This window comes from Elaeis guineensis, chromosome 4 (genome assembly GCF_000442705.2).
Source record: "Elaeis guineensis isolate ETL-2024a chromosome 4, EG11, whole genome shotgun sequence".
NCBI classification, from domain to species: domain Eukaryota; kingdom Viridiplantae; phylum Streptophyta; class Magnoliopsida; order Arecales; family Arecaceae; genus Elaeis; species Elaeis guineensis.
Genome location: NC_025996.2, coordinates 8,819,044 through 8,837,586, shown reverse-complemented (window position 1 = coordinate 8,837,586; position 18,543 = coordinate 8,819,044). Strand labels below are relative to the sequence as shown.

General features: G+C 38.9%; 2 protein-coding genes across 3 annotated transcripts; one reads left to right on the top strand and one right to left on the bottom strand.

Annotated features, from left to right (window-relative positions):
* The first annotated feature begins 2,868 nt into the window (after positions 1-2,868).
* LOC105044038 (uncharacterized) lies at positions 2,869-8,057 on the top strand. The gene is made up of 3 exons (XM_010921816.4): positions 2,869-3,147; positions 6,813-7,155; positions 7,281-8,057. Exons 1-3 carry the CDS (start codon positions 3,079-3,081, stop codon positions 7,865-7,867), a joined length of 999 nt encoding a protein of 332 aa, XP_010920118.1. The 5' UTR covers positions 2,869-3,078; the 3' UTR covers positions 7,868-8,057.
* A 1,105-nt stretch (positions 8,058-9,162) lies between these two features.
* Positions 9,163-13,169, bottom strand: LOC105044039 (protein kinase STUNTED). 2 transcript variants are annotated; one of them, XM_010921818.4, is made up of 13 exons: positions 12,998-13,169; positions 12,397-12,782; positions 12,229-12,314; positions 12,024-12,142; positions 11,836-11,951; positions 11,648-11,730; positions 11,245-11,581; positions 10,903-11,151; positions 10,456-10,616; positions 10,295-10,374; positions 10,052-10,199; positions 9,657-9,806; positions 9,163-9,578 (listed from the first exon to the last, which is right to left on the bottom strand). In XM_010921818.4, the coding sequence occupies exons 2-13, from the start codon at positions 12,560-12,562 to the stop codon at positions 9,330-9,332; spliced, it is 1,944 nt and encodes a 647-aa protein (XP_010920120.1). In that variant the 5' UTR covers positions 12,563-12,782; positions 12,998-13,169; the 3' UTR covers positions 9,163-9,329. The 2 variants fall into 2 exon arrangements, with proteins under 2 accessions (XP_010920120.1, XP_029120056.1); XM_029264223.2 differs by lacking the exon at positions 12,998-13,169 and having other exon boundaries at positions 11,245-11,730; positions 12,397-12,694.
* Positions 13,170-18,543: the final 5,374 nt, after the last annotated feature.

Below are 18,543 nucleotides of genomic sequence, written 5' to 3'. Positions count from 1 at the left end.
GAAAAATAAATTATTGTTGATCATGTATTTGCTTATGCAATAGCATATAATATTATTTGAGATGATCACGAGCCAAAAAGCATTAACAAATACCAACAATAGGATGATTGGATAAAATGAAAAGAAGCAATTCAAGTAGAATTAAATTTTCTCTACAAATATAAAGCATTTAGACCTATAGTTCCAACTCCAAAGGATGTTAAACCAGTTGGCTATAAATGGGTGTTCACAAGAAAGCGAAATGAATTAAATGAAATCGTGAGATATACAACACGATTAGTTGCACAAGACTTCTTGCAAAGACCTAAAATTAAATTTGATGAGACATATACTCCTATGATGAATGTCATAATTTTTAGATTTATGATAAGTTTAACAGTAAAAGAAAGGCTTGATATGCGCCTTATGGATGTAGTCATAGCTTACTTGTATGGATCGTTAGATTGTGATGTGTACATGAAAATCTCTGAAGGATTTAAAATACCTGAAGCAAAATATTTAAATTTTTGCAATATGTACTCAGTCAAATTACAACGATCCTTATACAGATTCAAACAATTTGATAGAATGTGGTACAATAGACTTAGTAAATATTTATTAAAAATGGGATACTCTAATGATTCAATATGCCCATGTATTTTTACTGAAAAATTTAATACTGAGTTTGCTATCATTGCTGTATACGTAGATGATTTGAATATCATCGGAACTTCTGAAGAAGTTTGAAAGGCTGTAATTTATTTGAAAGAAGAATTTGAAATGAAAGACTTGGGTAAGACAAAATATTATCTTGGTCTTCAAATAGAATATGTATCAAGTAAAATTTTCATACATTAAACAGCATATACTGAAAAGGTTCTAAAGCACTTTTACATGGATAAAGCTCACCCAGTTAGTTTTCTAATGGTTGTGAGATCACTTGATTTGAAAAATGATTCCTTTCGACCCAAAGAAGAGGAAGAACTTTTGGGTCCTGAAGTACCGTATCTAAGTGCAATTGGAATACTTATGTATCTTGCTAATTATACCCGACCTGATATTGTCTTTGCAGTAAATTTATTAGCAAAATTTAGTTCTCCTCCTACTCGGAGACATTGGAATGGCATTAAGCATATCATGCCTATTTACAGGATACTGTTGACATGGATTTACTTTACCCATATAATTTTGAGCATCAATTATTAGGATATGCTGATGCTGGTTATTTGTCAGATCCTTATAACGGTAAGTCACAGACTGGATATATTTTTACTCATGGTGACTGTGCAACCTCATAGAAATCTGTAAAACAGACAATGATTACAACTTCATCTAACCATTCAGAAATTTTTTGTGCTCCATAAAACAAGTCGTGAATGTATTTGGTTGAGAATCATGATTCAACATATTCGAGAATCATGTAGATTATCTTCTGTAAGAAATATCCCATCGGTAATATATGAAGATAATGCTTCATATATTGCACAAGTTAAAAAAAGATTTATTAAAGAAAATAGAACTAAACATATTTTATCAAATTCTTCTATACTCGTGAGCTTCAAAAAAAAGATGATATTAATGTGCAATAAATTCGCTCTTGAAAAAATTTAGCTAACTTATTCACCAAGGCACTCCCAACTATGACATTTAAGAAATTAATTTATAAAATTGAGATGCGACGGCTTAAAGACCTAAGATGATTATGGAGCTAGTTTTCAAGCGAGTACTGTTCTCTTTTTCCTTCACCTTGATTTTGTCCCATTAGATTTTCTAGATAAGCAATATATCCTAAGCAATTCACGAGAATGTTGTACTCTTTTTTTTTGGCTAAATTTTTTTTCCACAAAATTTTTTCAGCAAGATTTTTATGAGGTATGTTTTTCGTGAATGGGTCATCCAAGGAGGAGTATTATAAATGGTTGTTGAAGCTCGTATGGATGGCTCCTTAGAAATTAGAATGTGTTATAAATGGTCATTGAAACTTATATGGATAAGCCCTTAGAAATTGGAACGAGAAATATTATTTTCTTCAAATAAAAAATATTATTCCTTTTGTAAATGAATAAAAAATATTATTTTTTTTTGTAATTTAGATTAAAAATATATAAAAGGGCTTAGAATAAAATGAGAAGGATTATTATCTTGTGAAAAGATTTTTTTTTCCCCTTTCTTTTCTTATTCTCTCATTGTGTTTCTCTCCTTTCATTATATATTTTATTATTCTACAACAGTAATCATTATACTCAAATTTCATCTTTCAGTCTCAAGTGCATCCACGTTCTAGTTGTATCTTTCCCAAAAAAAAATGATTTTTCTTCAATCATTAGATCATCCACTATCTATCTTAAGATCTGAACAGATAGATAGGAGAAAAGATTTGAATGGTTTGAGATCTATGCAGAATGCAATTCAATAGCTGAGGTCGCGAAAGAAGGTAAATCATTCTTTTGCACGAAGGTAGCAGCCCGGGCCCGGCCCATCCAACCCCCATAAACCAGATCCATGCGATCTTTGGAGTTGTGGATCTACTCACTCACGTGCAATTCGCGTGCCCCTCAAAGCGGTCGGCAGACAGGAATACGGAATCCGCGTAGCGGATTACTCCTCAAACTTAAAAATTTCTGCATGGACCCACACAAACGCAACCAATGCTCCGGACGCTAGCGGGACCCAATTAAAAGGCGCGTCACAGCTTATCAGTGTCCAAAACGGAGTTGGACTCTCCCCACCCTCGATATATAGGCTCCAGCCCCCGCCTCTCCCTTCCGTAGAGCTATTTTCTTCCGAGGGTCGTTTTGCCCCAGAAACCCTAACCCTAACCCTTGCCGCCGTCCCCACTCCAAAAGCTTCCCTGCGCGATCGATCGGTCGCTATCAAATCTTGAGATCAAGCCCTGATTTTCTTCCCCGCCTTTATTTTGCTTCCGTTCGATCCTCGTTTCTGGAGATCTATAACCGCCGGAGTTTCTTTCTGCTATTTCTGGTTCCTTGAGGCGATTGGATCGCAGGTCTCGGCTTTTTCCGAGTGGTCTAGGGGCCGATTTGCTGCGTTAGCTACAGATTTGAATCTAGGGAGAGGGGAGATCGCAGGCGGGCGGTGATGTCTCGGTGCTTCCCGTATCCGCCACCGCCTCCGTATTACAAGGAGGGCCTGATCGAATCGATTAAGGTTTGTTGAGCATTAATGCTACTGCGATTGATTTTATGCATTCTTGCTCGACTCCTTTTGGTTGATCGGTTCGTTGGATGGGCTCCCTTTCTGTGGAATTGTACCGTCGAAACGTAACAAATTTTTATTGTAAAAATTGATGAATCTGTATATAAACCGTGGAGAATCGTGTATCTATATGTCAATCAAGACAGAAAATAATGTAACTAACTCTAAGCTTGGGCTTTCCCATAGTTGGTGGCAGTTTTTCAGTTTCTTTGTTTTTATGTTAATTGTTTTGTACTCCTACTTTGGGTTTTAGAGACTAGCAATTGAGGAGTTTGAATGGAGTAAATTGAGAAGGAATTATATGGTTTTTGCTTTGGGTTTCATATTGGAGATAAGTTGCCACGGAGACCATGTGGAAAGTCATGTTGGTAGCAATGTCACGTTGTTGATGTGAATGTGTAGATGTTCCTTATGAACTATTTATTTTTTCTGAGGTCCTAACTTTATTGATTTCATCCTATGCAGAGAGTTCTGGCAGCTACAGTTGGATTAGTTTGATCTACAATGATTATTTTGGAGTAGTGGAAATGTTTAGCTGCATTGATCACATGTTTGTGGTGGTGGTTCAACAATAACCTTCAGGGGGAATTATCAGTATCCCCATCTTTCAATCTCTCTAATATCAGGGTGGTGACGCCCATATGTAGAATGTGGTGACATCACATAGGGTGCTTCTTCAGCAATGTGAATATTTTTGGTGTCACAATTTTGTTGATTAAGGAAATGATGTTTCCGAACAGCTGATTATTAGTAGCTTTTTGATCTTCCATCAATAAAGGATTGATTGTATGTAGAGATCTCTGTCAATCTTGTAGCAAGATCAAATAGAATATTGATTGATGCAAGGAAAGCTGAAGAAAGTCACTACTGGATGATCCAATTAGAGGTTTGTGTTTATTGACATGGAGGTGTTCATAGTTGGATTGTCCCGAGTGTGTATTTCCAGGAAAATGGTAGTTGTAAGATCAAAGGTTTTTAGGCCAGGGGTAGGGCACCAATGTATGCTCTATTCTAGCTGTTTGAAACCATTTTAACTTATGTCTAGTTTTGCATATTTGTATTTGGGGGAGTGTTTTGGGCTCTCATATACTTCTGACTTCTATGCAAGAAATTCTCGCTTGGCAGATACTAGTTTAATTTCTCGTATAAACGAAACGTGTGATCGTTGTTTATCTTGACAGACAGTCATACAATTTGGATTGGTGTATTGTGTTGTCTAAATTCCTGTTTAATTGGAACCTGTCAGTAAAAAAAAGAAAAAAGAAAAAAGAAAAAAAGGTTTTCATGGAAACATGCCAAAGTACATGAGTATGATTACTATACTATTTAATCAGTTTGGATGCATTCTTTATTTGGGTATATTCATTGTTATTGTTCACACATACTTCATGCAGTACATGATTTGGTTTTCATGTTTGTGAAAATAATGATGCATCAAGATGTCCAACTTGAGACATAGGTGAGTTTGTGATCTGCACTGAGGTGAGAAAAAGATGATGGGGGATGTATAAGTTGCATACTGCAATAAAACTTTTGTAGCATTTGTTGAACCCTAAATAATGTGAACCTAATTAGCTGAAGACTTGGTACTTTCATTGACATCTGAAGTTCTTTACTGTCTTAGGTGGACTGCTTGCCTGTGGCCAAGAAACTCTTTGAAGTTATGGAATTACTCTTAGGGTTTTCTTTATCATGATATCCAGAAAATTCAAAGAATTGAGTGCTGTCTCTAACATCATGATCTTATTCTTTTTTACTTGATTTAAAATTTTTAGATGCTGGGAGTTTGGGATTTTTAGTAGGTGTTTTAGTTAAAAAGGAGAAAGCCCAAAGTAGAAAATTCAACAAAGTGGAGTTTCTATTCCATGATTTGAGGGAGTTTGGAAAATTTATTGGATGAGCAACCACAAGGTCATTTAAAATCATAACTTGTAATTTCCAAAAGCACAAGATTTTTTTTTTAGTGAATGAACCCTTAGAACAAAGAACAAAAACAGCAAGCAAAATAAAATCCTACCGAAAATAAGAAATTAGAGACAAAGTATGAAAATATATTAAGGACTGTTTGAATTGTTTTGTTTCGTTTAGCATTGAAACAACCAAGAAAAATATTTTTTGAGAATATTCAAAGATCCATGTTTAGATCATTATATATCATTGACGATCTAACATCTGAAAATAGAAATGTAAATGAAATATGAGCAATCAAACCTATTTCAGAAATTCTAACTTTTGGTGCCTCCGAATGTTCTCAGGAAAGGAATTCCAGTTTAGTTTAGTTTAGATTTCTAACATTTTAGGAAATGAAGAAATTGCAGCTAATTAGAATGAGCAACCTGCAGATACTTTAAACTTGGCTTTACAAGTTAGTTTCAACCATGATTTGAATACTGGTGCGAATTATAGATTGGCTCCGGGTTGAGTTTCAGAAGGAGCTTTAAACCATGCTCTAAACTATTTAATATAAATCAGGCCACAGTGCGCCCGCTTGATACTGTGAGAATCATGCATGGCATGGGCTTGCCTTGTGGGTTTGATAAGCCAGAAACATGAATCCAATTTAGTGATATGTTTCAGATATTGGCATGAAAGCTAATATCTCAAGTTGCATCATGCGTAATTTCGAGGCTGGAGTTTGGTGCAGTATTTTGATGTTGTCTAAAGATGATATGGCTGCTTATGAAGCTTTACATTGAAGTTCTGTTAGAGGATGTTGGTTTTGTTTTCTTTGGGGCACTTGCATCTGTCCAGTTAGCTGCTGAATCTTCTGTTTCAGATGATTTAATGCAGTTATTTGTTCAATCATGTCTATATTGGGCATTATGTTGTGAGCTAAAAACCAGAGGCTTATTGGAGATGGATCCAAAGTTAACATTTTCGATGCTGAACCTGCCTAGTCAATTTTCTTAGCCCTGATAGTGTTCCTTTATTTTTTTGCTTCTAGCTGGTCTCTGCAGGTGCATGAGAGAGATCACAAAGGATTTGCATTACCTATGTAGATTTTTAGGTGCCTAATTTTTGTGGTTGAGCTGCAGATTGTTTGGATGATAGGTTCCTTTCACAGAGCATGCTATTGGAAGTGGTGTAGTTTTTTTTTTTGGAAGTGGTGTAGTATTTGTTGGCAGCAGCCAGCATGCTTTGAAGAGCAATGTGAATTGTCTGATTCGTATCATCTGAATGCCTTTGTATTATCTAAATCGATGTCAAACATTTTGTCTATGAGTGGTGTTGAGAATTGCAACTTGCCCGGTGGCAACTTTTCTAACCAGAACTTGCTTCTTTGTGGCTGGCTTTGGAGGCATACAGTTAGATTTTCTCACTATCTGCTATAGCCTAGCACAGTTGAGTGGCTTTCTTGCAGGTGTAACATTTGAATTGCTGAAAGAGCCTTTGATCATGCAAAGCGACACACTTCTTTCTTATGATTTTGCATTTGTGGGCATCACATTATCTTCTTGAATGTCATCTTACTCTTCCATATCTGAAGTGCTTTCTCAAAAAATGGATGCTTTAACAGTATTCTATGTTGTTATGATGTACTGTCCCTGGTTCTTCTTTTCTTTCCCACTCTTTTCTGTAATGGAATTGATGATTGTTCTGGTGCACCGAGGTACCAGAAAGAAAGTGAAAAGGCGAAGAAGGAGAGGAGGAAGGAAAAGAAAAGGGAGAAGAAAGAGAAGAGGGAGAAAGCTGGTCAAGAGCATGAGGAATCCAAACGCTCAAAACATGGCCACAAGAAGAGAAAGTATGAGGAAGGGAGCAAGCTGAATCAGAAGGATACCTACGATGCAAAAGCAAAACCAATTGCTGGTGTTGTTGAGCAGTTGGAGAGGAGTGGCCTCACAGAAGAGCATGAGCAGCCATACTCTATTCAGAATGTCTATGACTCCTCTGAGAGCTCCCAGGACAGCAGCAAGAGGAGGAAGCTTGTGGCCACCAATGTCAACCAGAATAGCTATGGTGAGTAATTTTCTGTTATCTATTTTTTCCTTTCCCATCTGTCTCCATGGTGATTTTGTGTGCTACGTGACGTTGTTCCAATCTTGTGGAGATGCTGATATTACTTTTTGCTTTTCCTTGTGAAGGTTCAATCCTTCGTATCAGGTTACCACTGATCAAACAAAAAGATACTACACTATCAACGAGCATGCCAAATGTGAAAGAAAAAGATCCAACGCGACCTGCAAGCATGCTAGTTTTGAAACAAAAAGATCGAGAGCCACCTGCCACCATGCCCATGGGGAAACAGAAGGATCTAAAGCCACCGACATTGAATCAAACAGATATAGACCTTCCCAGAAATAGTAAAGAACCATGCTTCTCTGGAAGGGTCACGGAAACTGCCCTTGAAATGGAAGCAGCAAAATCTTCTTATAGCAAGTCTAGCTTAAAAAGGAATAGGAGGATCCATGAAATGGAAAGGCAGTTCAGAGAACTTCCACTGAACTGGAACCCTCCACCGTTGCAGCTGGAGTATTCAGATATTGGCAACCAAGACTGGCTGTTTGGGTCTTCAAAGCAACGTTCCAGCCTTAATTCCAAAATGGTTAAAGCCCACACCGAAGGCTTGTTGAGTCATGATGGAAGCAGTGTGCCATCTTCTCTGCAGCCTCTAGCTTGCTATCTACCTGACTTTGCTACTTATCAACTGCCGTATGTGATTCCATATTGAACTTCTGGAGGAACATGCTCATTGTATGAGAGCATATTATAATTAAATACGAGATGGGAAACGCTGGGACAGGAAGCAGTTTTTCTTTTTCTTTTTTGTGTTTTCCGAGGGTGCTGTTGAGAGTAATTTGTATTTAAGGTTTTAAGTTGGGCTGTATGCCAATAAAATATATGATCGATTCAATAGCTCATTCTTTTCCAGAAATCCATCATCAGGGCATTGTTGAGTCATGATTGCAGTGGCATTTTTGGTGAAGTACTTGTGGTGAGTTGATGTTGGTTCATTAGGAATGTTTTGTTAGAAGAGGTGGCTAAAATAAAAATATCTGTGCAAATCACTAATGGCATCGTGAGGTGACCAGGACACTTGGAGACGTGATGGCAAGGGCAATCAGGTGAGGGGAGGAGAATTTATGCAGAGAGGCAGGGAGAGAAATCTAACGGAAGCTCGAGATGAAGAATCTGTGTGGATAATTTAGAGATGCACCGTGACAGAGAGGCAGGGAGAGAGATCTATGGGAAGCTGGAGATGGAGAATCTATGTGGATAAATTAGAGAGGGAGCGACCGGGGAGAATTTTTCCCAATTTACTAACAATTCTGACATAACACCAATTAATATATCAGATGAGGGCTTGAATCGCAGTTTGCCCCCGCTCGATATATCAGATTCGGAGTTAGAATAACAATGAATTTCCTGCCAGCAGCGTGCTCTGTCCTAGCCTCAGAATCAACAGACGAGGCAAACAAAGAGAGAGAGAAGGACAAAATTGGTATTGGATTACCATTACCACAAGGGTTGTTTTCAGATCCAGTCATCAACTAGATTAGAATATACTTATCACTACATGCGTTGGGAAGACTGTCAAAGTCTAAAAGAATCCTTATCCACAGCATCCAGCATAAGCCCCCTGCTACCAAATTGACTGTCTTTTTTCTGAATGTAACCAAATTGACTGTCAATGCGGAAAAGGTAGTACCATGAAGCAAAAAGAATACGTGCGGAGGATCATATGAACGTGTGCACACCAAAAAAATTAACGTGAACTCTCGCCATTGATTTTGAAAATTGCTCAAATCGCCATGATTCATGTTGCCCTGCAGAGTAAAAGGCATTCTGTGTGCTTTATTTTATTCACAATATCATGGAGTTGTTCATTAGTCGGGAGCAGATCTTAGGTCAGGTATAGCAAATAACAAAACTGACAGTGGGTCATGTTTGACATCATAAGCACATCATGAAAGCAATTGATGCTAAAGAAGAGGTTTACATGGATTATTGTTACTCTTTGCCCTGTTGACGTTTCTCTTATTATCATGCTCTATTATTGTCCTTGGAATCTTGTGCAATCCCAAGCAGCACGCTGCAAGTCTTGCATCTGGCCTTAATACTGTACAAATCTGCCCAAAAGCACTCAAGTTAAAAAGGAAAGAATTGTTTTTTCATATTTATCTGATGAGAAGCTAATCAAAACTTGAAGAGCGGCTCCATCTTCCTCGTAGGTACTCCTCCAAGGAACCTAGTTGGTTCTGTTCAAAGCTAGCGACCGATGCATCGTCTTCCACATCAAGCAGTGCAAGGCCTAAATGTGACCCAATGCTTGAAGCTGGATAGGTTTCCTCATCCTGACAATCCAACTCATTGTGTGTAGTATCAGCATGGCAGTTCATCCACGCCTCCATGTCTTCTACTCCTTGGAGAAGGCTCAGAATCTTCAATGCAAAACAACTCAACATTAACTTTGTATAATCTAAAGAACAGAGACAACCTTTCTGATATGTATAAATTACCTGGCTCATTTGAGGTCGGAGACGAGCTGCCCTTGTAATGCAAAGAGATGCAGCTAAAACCATTCTTCTCATTTGAACCACGTCATGCTTCATATCAAGATTGGGGTCCGATAAATTCATAACATCCCCTCTCTCCAGTATTGGTATTGCCTACCCAAAGAACGTAGCACTCCATTAGGAAAGTTATCCTGAATTTGGTTAGTTAAGATTCAAATGTTTTTCACAGACAAAAGGTAGAGTAATATATCCTTTTCCATCAAAAATGGTAAGAGTAATGTGGCAAATTTGTCAAATTAACTTCAAGAGATCACAGATCCCTCAAAGGCAGAGTTACAGTTTTGAGTAACAAGAACAGAACATGGAGCTTTTGTGCAGAAGTAATCAAGTGGCCTTACCCACATGACCAGACTTTGTTGGCCCTCGGGATTATCATCGCTGATCGGCTTTCTTCCTGATAACAGTTCAAGTAGAACAACTCCAAAGGCATAGACATCAATCTTTTCACTGACCTTCCCATACATGAAATACTCGGGAGCAAGGTAGCTGCGGATGCAATCACATAATTATGCATTCTTCTTTACAGAAGATCACATAAAATCACTACAGATTGCGCTTAGTTTAATGGAAAATAAGCATACCCAAAAGTTCCAACCACATCGCTATGTGTCACGTAGGCTGAAGTTGTTGGTGCCCATATAGCTAAGCCAAAATCAGATAACTGTCATAGAGAGACACCAGATTTTGTCAAATCTAGGAGATAAAATTTCAGATGCCAATATTAATGAGTTTGGAATATTACCTGAGGCTCAAATTCATCATTGAGAAGAATGTTCGAGGACTTGACATCTCTATGAATTACTGGCCGAGAGCAGCCATTGTGAAGGTAGCTTAAAGCCTCGGCGATGCCCACTGCCACCTTAAATCTCATGTCCCATGGTAGTGGTGCCTTGGCTTTTTTGCCTGTTTTTCCATCAAAATCGGTGAAAATCAATGCCATGAAATGAACTATTTGTGCTAGTTTGACAAGGACCAAAAATTCAATCACGCATATTACTCTAAAACATCAGAAACTTGAATGATAAAATAAAAAAGGGGACATGCTGATGAACATAGTGCAGATCTTAGTAAATTTCGAATTAAATTTGAAGAAGATCAACCATTTTTATAATAACAAAAATACTGGTATTATGCACAAATTCGAGGTTCTTAAAAAGAAGCGCATTAATTTTTTTGTTGATGGAGTTACCATGGAGGTTTTCCTCTAAACTTCCTTTGGAGAAGTAGCTGTACACAGAAATAAGGTGGTTGTCCTCCGCACAAATGCCCATCAGTGGCACCATGCGCTTGGGCTGTAATTTAGTCATGATGTCAACTTCTAAGAGGAAATCTCTCGATGCTTCTGCAGATAATTTCGATAACTTGATAGCCACATGCCGACCATCGGGAAGGCATCCTCTGTAAACTTGGCTACTCCCTCCTTTTCCAATCAAATTATCTGTTCAAAATTGAAATCAGGAACTAGATCAGAATGTTCATTACAAGCTTCATACAAGTATCTTTGAAAGCAGTCTATGCATTGAAGAAGAACCTGAAGAGAACTGATTGGTTGAATTCTGGAGTTCCTCATATTGGAACCATTTGCAAGCAGAGGTACTTGTTCCTAGGATAACCTTCAACTCCTTGATCAGGTCCATCTGGGGTTGATTAGATGGCATAACTCTTTCAGGTAGGTTCATAGCCCATTGGACTACTGACATTTTCCGGGCCTCATCATTCTTTGGTGCTTGTAGATTTGCTGAAACTGCTCTTCGTAGAAGGGGCCAACCAAGCCTCTGTTCTGGCAGCCTTCTTACGAGAAGTGAAATAGAGATGGTACTAACTTCCGCCATCTTCCCATGAACAAGAAGGCTGTGATCTTTTGGAACCTCTTCCTTTAGTTCACATCCATACCCAACATCGGAGATCCTAGGGGTTCCTTTGTCAAGCATAACCTTCGAACTTGGGACAATTATTTCGGCATCCATGCTAACACTTGGATGTAACACACTACGAAGTGTCGTCTTCAGGTGTCCTCCTAATGCCGAAAATTAAAACCACTTAAGGACTGGGAACAAAAACATAATCATCAAGCTAAAGTCATATGTACAGTTTGGAAAGTTGAGAGGCTCATAAATCAGACCTGAAGGTGATTTGGTAGCTTCCCTTTGAAAGATCACCTTTCCATTGTGAACTGCAATCAAAGTAGTGGTTGGAGGCAGTTTCTTGTCACAATATTTGGCAAGAGAAGCTGAATCCCTGAATGACAATTATCATTAGATTAGAAGGGCATTTGACATGTCCCCAAATGTATATAGGAGTTGCACCTACCCAAATGAATAGTTCTTGTTAACTCCAACTACCACCGTCATGGCAGCACAGAGATTGGCCTCCTTCACTATGACTTTCCGAATAGAACTTCCTGGAGAGACCCGGCCGACAAGAACTACCTACAAGCCATGAATTTTTGGAAGACTAAGCTAAGTTATCATCAAATTACTCCACGGGTTTTGGTCAGGAGCAACAAATGACTCACTTTCTTCAAATTACATAAGCCTTCATATGCTGCTAAGTAGTCATCTAGAACTTTGATCAGAGAAAACGTAGAGGTGTTGCAGAGTTCTGAAAGCAGAATTAAACATTAGCAAACCAAATAAATCTATAAACTATGGAAGTAAATTCTAGTTGAATGAATGTTCATTACCTGATTTGCGGCAGACATGAACTGCTACAACGCGATCACCTTGCTTGGCAACTTTGCTGAGTGCCCAATCAAGCAACTCCCTGCCATCGGCATCCAATGGGAGTCCTACCAATATGCAACTACCCTCACCCTTCTCCTCATTAGATGCTACCTTCTCGATGATCATCTTCAGTTTCGAGTATTTAATCCTCAACGAATTCAAATCCTTCTAAAATTTGGGAGATATAGACATGCTCCTCTCACTCTAAAGCTCCATTCTCTATAATAAGATTCTGAAAATAGCTACAACGAGTTGCCAAATCCACTTCGATATGTGGGGACATAGTATCTTCTCAGCAGCAAGAGTCTCAAATGCATAAGAAGAACTCAGTCACAAATCATCTCCTCTGTGAATTTAAAACAGAGCATGAGCAGTTTTTTTTTTTTTTTTTTTTAAAAAGAAAATAATCAATTTGAGAAAAAAATAGACTCAACAAAATATTGAAGAAAAACAACTTGGTTCATTTACCTCATTCAGTTTAAGCAAATCTTGATATAATAAAGAAATTTAAAAAAGTTTAAATTTTTCAAGTAAAACACCGACGCATCAGCTGAAGCCTACCTAAATCTTGTTCATTGGTCGCATTCCAGCGGGACATTCTATAAAAATGGGACGGCCGCCGGAGATATCATCAGCCCACCTACTCCAACTATAATCGCATTCAAAACCCTTCCATTAAGTAACCAAAAACAACGTCAAGGTGTCTCTTTGATGACGACGGAGCTTCGTTAAGCTGCACTTTTCTATTACCAGAATGAAAAGAAGATCGGATTGTGAAGAAACAACGTCAAGGTGGCTCTTTGTTGACGATGAAGCTTAGTTAAGCTTGTAGTTTTCTATTACCGGAATGAAAAGAAGATTGGATTGTGAAGAATTAAACCACAGAGAGAGAGAGAGAGAGAGAGAGAGAGAGAGAGGTTCCGGGAGTAGTCGACAAGCACCAGGGTCCAAAATACCCCGGGGAGGAAGAGGAGGAGGGGGGAGGGGGGCGAGAGAGAGAGAGAGAGAGAGAGGATGTGGGAGGGGAAGGGCGAGCGCTCATTCGATGCCTACGGTTCAGGATACCCGCTCTCTTTTTCGCGGGAAACCTGCGATAACCGGTCATCCAATCCCGACCGACACGGCGATAAAGGATTCGGGTACCGGCTATAGCGGGTTGGGTCCCGACGGTAAAAGTTTATTCTATCAAAGAGTGATCGGTAAAACGTTGGCTGCTCGAAGTATTGGATGGAGTTGAGAATAAGGGACGCATCAATATCTGTTGCAACTTTAACTTTGGGATATTAGGTCATGGCCTCATGGGTACGGTTGTGGGTCCTCGTATAATGTTAGACATATTTCTATTATCACACTCTTTGGAGCATGGTCCCTGCCGATTTCCGTGGAATTTTGGGTTAATTAAAGATGATGGCCCATGATAAATAATCTTGGTTGGTGTCCGAACCATATAATTTAAATGCTGGATGCATGACATTTTTTTTTTTTAATGATTCTGACCGTAGATGATATATATATATATATATATAGAGAGAGAGAGAGAGAGAGAGAGAGGCACACAATAAACATTTTTAAAATCAAAGCTTTTATAAACTCCTTTCCCATATTCTTTAATGATCATTGACCACAGATGAAATATATATAATTGATGTGCAGTACGTAGGTGGCATCTATAGATCAAATTGATGGATGACCTTGATTTAATCATCAATAAATATATCACTGGTGGGAAGACCAATCTTTTGAGAGGGTGTCTGGTGGGGAGGGGAGTGAAGGTCTGGAATCGAAATCGGAATCGGAATGGATGACTCACATTTCAATTATTTAGTTGGGAGGAGTTCCATTTCAATTTCGATTTTTGAGTGAAATGGAAATGGATCAATTTATATAGAACTCAATCCCTATTCTCCTCTATGAATTCAATTTTCTATTCCAATTTCGATTTTGATCACGAACTAAATGCTTCGAAGGATTTGACCATTCCGATTCCGATTCTAAGTTATTCCGATTTCTATTCCCATTCTTATTTCAGTTACGAACCAAATGCCCTTAAGATTCATGAATTAGCAGAATGTAAATATTGGAAGGAATAATTTTTACTATCAATTTCTTTCCTGCAGTTGTTTGAAATGACAAAAAATACTTTGAATGATTGCAATTTAAGGTGAAGCAACGCCAAAGCATGTACGCAACAACATCACAGGTTGGTTTAATAGCAAGATTGGATTCTGATGTATCCTTGACAATAACCATTAAGGAATTATGATATCAAGGAAAATATGTTCAAAACTCTAAAATATAGGTCGATAAGTAAAAGTAGATAATATATGTTTGTTCCTATGAAAGGATCTTCGTATACCACCTCGATTTTACATAGCTTGTCAACACCATTAACAAACCGGGCTGCTTGAATTGGTAGGGAACTACGAAACATGTTTTCTTATTTTTGAAGTATAAAAACATTAGTTAACAAGTTTCTGAATGATTACAAGTTTTCCCTTTTTTTTTCCTATTTCTTCAAGTTTAACCCACTTAGAATTGTTCATCCTTATACGTCAAGTACTAAAGTATAAGTAGCTTCACTTGTGATTTGCATCTTGGCACCCACATATGCACATAAATCTATGTACTTTCTGCAATTTTGACACAAAAATACTACCTTATCATAGAATTTTCCATTTTGCACATAATGGGAGCCGCCTACATTTACCCATAGTGATAGCAACCATCATTGAGAAAATTCTTTTTTGAGGACATCATTGAAAGGTGACCTGTTCTCAGGGAAAAGCATAGTAATTTGCCAACCCAAATGGAAGTTAGTCAGCAAAATCACATCACAATGTATTAAGGTCATGAAAGCATTTCATTTGGAGACGCATTCTCTCGCAAGCAGTCAAAAAACGTGGGCACAAGAGCATTGGCATCCGGACTTTTACCGAAAAGCAAAAGAGAGAGCCGGTGGAGGATGAAGTCGGCCAGAGGCTATTTTGGATGTGGTTGTCTGGATCCATGTTTTTTTAGTCTTTGTATGACGTGCAGAGGCCGGGCATTTAAAGTGACTTTTTTTTTGTGGTGGATTAAAATTTGAAGACGTGTAGTCAGATGGAGTCAAAATGCTTGGGTCATTCTAACCCATGCACTCACCAATAATCACTAAACATTGGGACATGCAGTGCTGATCACAACTTGCTCGTACGGCAACGTGGGAGAGTCAGTTTTTGGAGTCTACATTGGGAGTCGCCGTAGATATTAGGCTACTAAATGGGGTTGTGTTCTGATGTTCCTTTCGGCAGCTCTTTAGTTAACGGGATCCTGTAAATTGGAGTTAGGTGATAGGTCTCGGTGCCCACGATCCATCCAAAATGGACTGACCGCTAGAGTCCACGGAAACGACGAAGCTGACCAAAATCCTCACCTGCAACGTGGCAGCGGCACGCTTCACGTGGTTTCACGTGACAATTTTTACTGCTAACTCACGTATCACGTAGAAGGATGGCATATATTACGTGCAAGGGAACAAAATTCAAGATTATCTTACAAATTCTACCGCATCCAATTTCTAGGACATTCAATCACACTCTTTCATTCGGATTACAAATAATAAATATAATATAATAATTTAATTTAAATTTAAATTGATATTTTTATAATCATCAGATTATGTCATATATGACCGGTGTCCTAAATCAATGTGGATTTGAGCTCGTATTCTAAATCAATCTTCAAAAATTAATATTTATTCGATCTTCTAGGTCTTGTAAACTTAAAGCATACTCAACTATTGAAAAGTGGCATTTTTATCATTTTTGAGTTAAAAAAAAAAAAAGACTCTTGTCATATGTTTGTATAAACTTTTTTTTCATTCCATGTTCTAGAGATCATTCATAATCATTATTTTCTAGCTTCTTTCTTATGCTTATTCCATGTAATCTTTTTTTTTTCTTTTTATGAGAAACCTTGCATTGATTCACTTAATATTGTTCTTTTCATCATACAACTATTTAAAATTAGAACCTAGTGGGTAAACATAAGCAGACTTAGGGTTATGGTGTCTGATATAATTTCTATAGTAAAGAGATCGCAACATCTTGAAATATTGGCTATTTTAGGCTTAGATCATGTTGTGTTTGCAATATAACTTCTATGCTTCAAAATTAATTATGATGAACCTTTATAACTTCTCAATGAAAGATTGACTAAAACCTTTTTTTTTTTAATTCATCTCATTACTCTTTTTTTATGGTGTTATTACTTAATGCTATCATCTCAAATTTAGGTCACTACAATGCGAATTTGGAAAACGATGAGAAGTGCGGAGGAAATCTGATGGATGGGTACCATGCATTGCATTGAAGAACAAATACAATACGTTACCTCGAAAGGAAGATGATCCATGCCTCTCGGTCCTCAGCCCAAGTTCATAGAGCACTCATCACATGTGATGCTCCAATCCCTATCGCCGAGCAAAGCCATTGTAACCATTTAATATAATATATTTAGTAGTTGTAACAATATAAAAAAAATAGAGTTTTTTAGTAGCCTTTGCTTGCATCGTCCCGGTCTGAAAAAAAAATCAAAAAATTTTTTTGTATAACAATTAATTTTTTTCTTTCTATTTTCATAAACATTGTCCAAAATAAGCTAGATTTTTTTATAGACAATAAATTATTGATTCAACCAGGTCCACCAACTTAGTGCCAACTTAGTGGGGGACTAGTCCAACCATGGAAGATCGTGAAGAAAAAAAAATGAAGAGAAAACGGGGCAATATAGGAGTGTTTGCACACGTTGCCCTGTAGCTGGACTGATTCACTGTTGAGCTGGTAGATCAGATCTAACCGATATTTTTTCCATCCCTCCCCAATCCAATAATAGCGTTATCAGCGGTAAACCCCCTTCATTCGTGGCTGCAGATTCCTATTCTTCTCTTGTCACAGAAAGATACAAATGAGCAATATCCTCCTGCTGCTGAGGGTTGCTCAGAGGTCACTGCAGCGGCATCAGCCGGCTTCCACCGACACCATAGAGCAGGACCACCGCCAAAGAGCCCTGTATTAAATGGTTATTATAGTTTTGTGCTGCCCCTTGTTACCTTCTACCCCGTCCTTTTGCAGGGGTGCCAAGTTCCAGTCTTACTCCGGTTGGTGGATCTCAAAGTACAAGAGGGCCCAGCCTGCTCTGCAGCTCAGACCCAGAATAATGATCATTGTGATCCTTCCACTGTTCCTTAGATGGAAATAATAATGATCCACAATATGGCTAGTCTAACATTTAAGATGCACATCGCCGTGTGTTGACAATTGTTGAGATATACTGATCGACTCCCTTCACACCGACTCATCTTCGGGCCTGTCTGACCTGCATCCAATTTTACTGACCGTACCAACCGACGACTGTCGACATTGTCCGACTGAAAATATGTCGGTCGGACGGATTCATTCTGTTCTCGACTAGCCAAACGACGGAGCCCTACTCTACCGACTCACTGTCGGACGGGGGTGGTGGCCGATGTCCGATCCCCACGATGCGCCGATCCAGCCGACAGTACCTCCAGGTCTTCACACGACATCCCACGATCAAATACCGACGTATGGTCGGTCAGCTCCCCCAAACACCGTACGACTGCTGAGGACCGCCGTCCTGACAAAGGCATGCGGCGTAGCCGCCCTGGGACATTGTCCCACCCTGGGCATGGGTCAACCCTAGTGATTTGACAGCCCCACAGTGACTTGACAGCCCCACGGCGATCCTGACAGCCTCCGGCGATTTGACAACTCTCCAATTGTCTGCGCCATTAATGGCAGGACCACGTCGTGCCCTACTATAAAACGGGGAAAGCAACAGTACTGGAGGAGGTTCTTTCGAAACCCCTGGACTCTCTCTCTCGCTGAGTTCCCCTGATTCCTTTTCTACTATTACCTAGTCTCCTCTCTGACTTGACCGTCGGAGGGTTCCCGCCGGAGGCATCTCCGGTCAGTGTGGACTTCTTTTGCAGGCGCTCGCTTCCCAACGATCAGACGACGAGGGGATTGGCCGCGCCAGATTATGACGGGCCAGGTAGGGAGCCTCGGCGCGTACTGGTCCGACCTCTACAGAGCTTGAAAAAATCT

What these genes read in the sequence shown, in the direction of transcription:
- LOC105044039 (XM_029264223.2), bottom strand. Translation starts at nt 12,562, where the DNA reads ATGATCATCGAGAAGGTAGCATCTAATGAGGAGAAGGGTGAGGGTAGT. An exon ending in AACAAGAACTATTCATTTGG is followed by an intron (nt 11,952 to 12,023) that starts GTAGGTGCAACT and finishes ATTGTCATTCAG; the next exon opens with GGATTCAGCTTCTCTTGCCA. An exon ending in AGCTACCAAATCACCTTCAG is followed by an intron (nt 11,731 to 11,835) that starts GTCTGATTTATG and finishes TTTCGGCATTAG; the next exon opens with GAGGACACCTGAAGACGACA.
- LOC105044038 (XM_010921816.4), top strand. Translation starts at nt 3,079, where the DNA reads ATGTCTCGGTGCTTCCCGTATCCGCCACCGCCTCCGTATTACAAGGAG. An exon ending in GCCTGATCGAATCGATTAAG is followed by an intron (nt 3,148 to 6,812) that starts GTTTGTTGAGCA and finishes CCGAGGTACCAG; the next exon opens with AAAGAAAGTGAAAAGGCGAA. An exon ending in TGTCAACCAGAATAGCTATG is followed by an intron (nt 7,156 to 7,280) that starts GTGAGTAATTTT and finishes TTCCTTGTGAAG; the next exon opens with GTTCAATCCTTCGTATCAGG.